We start from the raw sequence: 6,493 nt of genomic DNA on the forward strand, positions 1-6,493 counted from the left end.
AAGACCTGCGATGGCTCCAGTACGCTGTACTAATCCCAACAACCAGAACCATTCTGGATTTGACTATTCAGAACTGGTAACCAGTTGCATGAGCAAAGGGAGGAACTGGCCTGCTTTGGTCATTCTGCTCATCATCTTCTTCACCATTGGTGGGAATATTTTAGTAATAATGGCAGTGTCCTTGGAGAATAAGCTGCACAGTGCAACCAACCTTTTTCTGCGCTCGCTGGCTGTAGCAGACCTGCTGGTGGGAGTTTTGGTCATGCCAACATCTCTTATCAACATCCTCTATAGTGAGTTCCTGATTTACTGATCATAACCAGTGTGTTTTTGACAAATGAATCAAGATGTTTGGAATCATGGCTGACATGAATACAACTACAAATCTGCCTTAGAGTAAGTTTAATATAGGTGTGTGTGTGTGTGTGTGTGTGTGTGTGTGTGTGTGTGTGTGTGTGTGTGTGTGTGTGTGTGTGTGTGTGTGTGTGTGTGTGTTTAGTGTAAATAATAAAACATTAAACTCTAATCTGATTGTGTATAAATGCTGTGATGAGATTATTCCGAGTAGAGAAAGTGATCAGCTCTGTATATATCAGGTAAATATGTTTATCATGAGCAGGACAAATATGAAAGAAAATAACCCACAAATATTTGAACATGAAATTGTATTTGTCTGGAAGCAGTTACACAATTCATCTGCACTCAAAGTGAAAATGAGCGATATGGGGTTTATTATACCTGAACACCAACCCATCACTTTAGATTAAATCTCCATGGACACTAAGTGAGAACGCTATAGAAATCTGTTTATGCTGATTAAACGTCTAACACTTCTCCAATGATAACCCTTAGAATCGTGAACTAGAAGCCCATCTGTCCAGGATCAAACACTTCTCTACATGAGGGTTAGGGAATCATTCTTCATTACAACACTGTGACTTTACACCTCACTACAGTGAAATACATCGCTGTTCTGATCCTCGTTCATCATTTACATGCACACTACCCTGTATTTCATTGTTTACACTCTACTTATTTGAATCTATTTTGTTTCATGTGAATTTGATCCATGAGGTTCCTGCTGAGGGTTTGATTCTAGAACCACTGTAATGAATGAACATTCGATGTTGAGGATGAGGATGGGTTTCATTCTGAGTCTGGTTCCTCTCAAGATTTCTTCCTCAGACCATCTCATGGAGTTTTTCCTTCACCACCTTCACAACTGGTTCACTCATCAGGGATAAACTTTAGGGAATTAATTTATTAATTTATGTATGTGTTTATGTATTTTCGATTTATTTCTGTAAACCTGCTTTGGGAATCTCCATTTGATGTGAAAGTGATAAATTAGCTCCACAGGACTGAATTGTTTATCTTTAATTTACTCTTTTTTTCTTTCCCTGAAATTCTGTAAACTATAATCATGATGACAGTCTGAAAGGTCTGAACACAAAAACTGACCCTTCTCATACTCACAGGTGGAAAACAACGAATTACATTTACTGTAACTGAGTAACTGAGGTTTATTTTGTGTACTTTTTATAATCTGTAGTTTTACTTAAGTATGTTTTGTTTGATGTTTTGTACTTAACTACATTAACTACATTTAAAATGATATCCATTACTGAGTAAAAATAAATACATCAATAAAAATAATGCAAGAGAACAGAAATTGTGCACCGGAAACTACTGCACTGACTGATTGTTGTGTAGAGAACAGAAGCGCTAAACTCACAAGAAAGAAAGATGGAGACGGACAGACGGACGCCAGTGATGTAGAAGCAGCTGAAAGTGAAATTCCTCTCTGAATTCTGAATCTGCATTTGCAATTTTTGTACTAGATTATAAGTTTGTGTAATTATATGTAGTGTTTTAATAATATATTTTTTTATTTGTTATTATTATTTTTTTATTACTTATTATTTTCTGCTGTTGCATTTAGATGTGTAAAGGTGTTTCTTCAATTAAAAACAACTATTTGCCCCCGTTAAAAAAAGAAACTTGGACAATTTGACTTTGAGTAGATATTAAATGAGCTACTGTTTACTTTCACTTCAGTAAATTTGTAGACCAGTAATTTTACTTGTGCTTAAATAAAATTGTAATAAAAAACTGTATACTTTTACTTAGTATAATATTTTATTATCTTTCCACTTCTGCCCATATTTTACACACCTGAATGCAGATAACTCGTGGCCTCTGCCCCACGTGCTGTGCCCCATGTGGATCTTTCTGGATGTGTTGTTCTGTACCGCCTCCATCATGCACCTCTGTGCCATTTCTTTGGACCGCTACGTTGGAATCCGCAGCCCGATCCAACACAGCCGCACCAACTCCTCCTGCAGGGCCATGACCAAGATCAGTGCAGTCTGGACCATCTCCATCGGTGAGAACACACTTATTCTACACACTCATGTGTGTGTTATCTACTAAAACAGATAAAATGTCTGTAGTTAAAGCTCCGAGTCCTGATGAGAATATGTGAGATGGTGGAATTGGGCTTCCAGGCAGCGATACTTTCCAGAATGTAGATTTTATTTCTTCGACATAAATTTTGCTAGTTACATTCTGTTTCACCTCCTTCTTCTCCTCCTGCTTGTGTTCTTGTTGTTCCAGTCATCTCGTTACCCATCCCTGTGATCAGCTTGCAGGATGAGCAGAAGTTCTTGGTTAACGGCAGTTGTGTCCTCACTGAGCCACGCTTCATGCTGGTGGGTTCCTCCGTGGTGTTTTTCCTCCCGCTCATAATCATGGTGGTGTGCTACTGCCTGACCATGCGCGTGCTCCAGCAGCATCTGGCCACCTTCTCCACTGAGAGCAGTAACTGTACTAACACCAAGCAGGCATTACCTCAACCCAGCCTCCTGAGAGAAGATCCTTCCTCTCATTCCAATTCTCCAGTGAAAACAGTGTTGCAGCACCTGAGCCCAACGCTGAGGGTACGAGTATGTACAGGCCTTCGAGCTCCTGTCAAACGCCGCATGGTACAGGCCATCAAGAATGAGCGTAGGGCTTCTCAGGTTTTGGGCATAGTCTTTTTCCTCTTCCTGGTCATGTGGTGCCCCTTTTTTATCACCAACGTTCTGATTGCTATGTGCCAGGATGGATGTGGTGAACACTTACTCAGACTGATGGACATATTTGTATGGGTGGGCTACGTTTCCTCTGGAGTGAACCCGTTTATCTACACCCTGTTCAACAAGAACTATCGCCATGCCTTCTCCCGCTACCTGCGCTGTCGCTATCATACACTTGCTAATCCTGTGCTCAGTAACTCAGTGTGTCAGGTTTATTCCGTCACACCCACCCCTATGCTGTGGGACAGGAGCTTCACAGACACTAATGCCAAAGCTGGCTCAGGGTTCAGTGCCTCCAATCATGGACACAAACATGAGAAGATGCTAAAAGAAGGTGTTAGTGATTTTGCAAGCTCCACAGATAACATCAGTAGAGTCTGAATTTTAGAATCAGGGTTTTTATAGCTCATTGCTATGAGTCCACTTACATCGACCAGACATAATCTTATAACATTATAACATTATAACATTTTACATTTATAACATTATAACATTAAACATTAAAACACTAACATTTTAACATCAAAACATTATAACATTAAACATTATAACATTATAACTTTAAACATTATAACATTATAACATCATAACATCAAAACATTATAACATCAAAACATTATAACATCAAAACATTTTAACATTATGAAATTAAAACATTATAACATTATAACATTAAAATATTAAAACATTATAACATTATAACATTATAACATTATAACATTATAACATTTTACATTAAAACAATATAACATTATAACATTATAACATTAAACATTATAACATTATAACATTAAACATTATAACATTATAACATTAAACATTATACGCATTATAACATCAAAACATTATAACATTAAACATTAAACATTAAACATTAAAACATTATAACATTATAATATTATAACATTAAACATTAAACATTAAAACATTATAACATTATAACATTAAAACATTATAACATTATAACATTATAACATTAAACATTAAACATTAAACATTAAACATTATAACATTAAACATTAAACATTAAACATTATAACATTATAACATTATAACATTAAACATTAAACATTATAACATTATAACATTATAACATTAAACATTAAACATTAAACATTAAACATTAAACATTATAACATTAAACATTAAACATTAAACATTATAACATTAAACATTAAACATTAAACATTATAACATTAAACATTAAACATTAAACATTAAACATTAAACATTAAATATTATAACATTAAACATTAAACATTAAACATTATAACATTAAACATTAAACATTAAAACATTATAACATTAAACATTAAATATTATAACATTATAACATTAAAACATTATAACATTAAACATTAAACATTATAACATTAAAACATTAAAACATTAAAACATTATAACATTTAAACATTAAACATTAAACATTAAAACATTATAACATTAAACATTTAACATTATAACATCATAACATCAAAACATTATAACATTATAACATCAAAACATTATAACATCAAAACATTATAACATTTAAACATTACACTTGCATCTCTAGTCAGATCTGAATCAAACTGCACAAGCTCAAATATGTTCATGTGGATTTAAGAGCTGATTTTTTTTAAAGGAGAAGAAACTGGTTTATTTGCAGGTACACTTACAAGGACATTTACAAGACGGACTATTCGGGACATAATAAGGAAAAGTGATCAAAACATTTGTTGAGATTTTTCATGAACTGTTTGTAATTTTCCGTTTTATTCCCTGTATAATTTGTACAAAAACACACAGTTTACCTTCATTTCAAATCCCCAGGAAAACTGTGATGTACAGAAACGATGTAGAGAAAGGCAGGAAACCCCGGGGTGATGTGATGAGGTTCTGCTAGAGCTGCTGTAAAACTAAACAGAACACAGCACAAATTCTATTCAGATCCAAAACTCAGAGTAATATAGGAATCTATTTGCCTCTTTATAGTATTGATTTAGATTCTAAATTCGCAGTTGATTTCTTTACTCTCTCCCAGTTGCTGTTTTTCCCACCAACACGCTGACACAGCTGTAAATGACTGAATTTTTGTGGTGTGATTCAGTAATTATACACACTGTAAATTTACACTGGTTAATATTTACACCATTGTGTGGTTTGTTAGTGAAATGTTGTGTATTAAAAGGCAGTGCTTTCTGCATTATAACAAAATACTTATTGTGCTTTTGTGTAGTTTCACACACAGTTTAAGCTTTTCTGTGTACAGAAGGTTTATAAGGTTTTATAGATGTTTTAGTTGCATATTATTTATTAACTGCTTTATTACACAACATCAAACATTCACACCTCATTCTCGTCCTCATTCATACCTTCTGGAAACACACCTAAAGAAAATGTAAAATACACAGAGGTCAGGATGAACCTCAGTGTGTGGAGCTGTGAGGTGAAAAACTCCATCCACTGCACCATCACACTTCCCTGGTTCTTTGGTAGATAAACAAATAAAAGCTGCAGAAGTGCATTATAGCTATGAGAGCTTTGTTTCAACCCATTATTTTACTGGGCAAATCACCCAGACACACTGGTGCCAGAGTTCCTTAATACAATGACTGTTTTTTTTTTAAAAGGAACTCAGTACGAATACTTCATCCTGACTTGATGTGTTGCCAGTGTCTGAGCGCTCAGCTGTACGACTCACAGGAGGAGCTTAAGCTCACACACTTTCACCTTTTCCTGAACACTACTGAAAATTCAGTATTTAGGAGTAACAGAGCACACTGACATGAGAAACCTCCTGCTGCTGCACTGATGTTTCTCCTCAGAAAATTACTTTTAATTAATCCTGTTCAAGTAATTAAACAATAAATATCACAAGAGTAAATAAGTCATTTATAGACAGAGACATTTTTTTAAGTGGTTATGAACACATCTGTCTCGCTCAGCTCACACGTGCAGCATAAGTCTTTACTAATCAAACTAGCAGCATCTGTTATTCAGCTAATAATGAACTATAAATGCTGCTAGTTTGATTAGTAAAGACACGAGTGTTAGAGAAGTATCTATAAGTTGATCTCTGCACTGTAACGAGAGCAGTGAGAACTTCATCTCTCTCCCTCCTGTCACTGGTGAAGTGTAATTCATTTATTCAGGAATGTGTGCTGTGTGAGGACGTCTGAACAGTGCCTCCGAAAACGAACCCGCTCCATAAGAGGCTCTTTGCTTTTCAAACCGTGACCAATCACCTGGAAGAGGAAGTAATGCTAATGCTAAAGCTAAAACCTCAACAAACATTAAACACCAATCCAATCCACACACTGAACACCGATCTAATTAAACCCAAACACCAATTCAATCCAGACATTAAAGACCAATCCAATTCAAACTTTAAACACCTATCCAATACAAACACTAAACACAAATCCAATCCAAAC

At 35.0% G+C, this 6,493-nt stretch overlaps 1 protein-coding gene across 1 annotated transcript; it reads left to right on the forward strand.

Moving 5' to 3' along the window:
* On the forward strand, window positions 1–3,458 carry LOC124397690 (5-hydroxytryptamine receptor 2C). The gene is made up of 3 exons (XM_046867333.1): window positions 1–293; window positions 2,186–2,386; window positions 2,617–3,458. The coding sequence occupies exons 1-3, from the start codon at window positions 11–13 to the stop codon at window positions 3,456–3,458; spliced, it is 1,326 nt and encodes a 441-aa protein (XP_046723289.1). The 5' UTR covers window positions 1–10.
* Window positions 3,459–6,493: the final 3,035 nt, after the last annotated feature.

The sequence above is a fragment of the Silurus meridionalis genome, chromosome 15 (assembly GCF_014805685.1).
Source record: "Silurus meridionalis isolate SWU-2019-XX chromosome 15, ASM1480568v1, whole genome shotgun sequence".
Taxonomy (NCBI): domain Eukaryota; kingdom Metazoa; phylum Chordata; class Actinopteri; order Siluriformes; family Siluridae; genus Silurus; species Silurus meridionalis.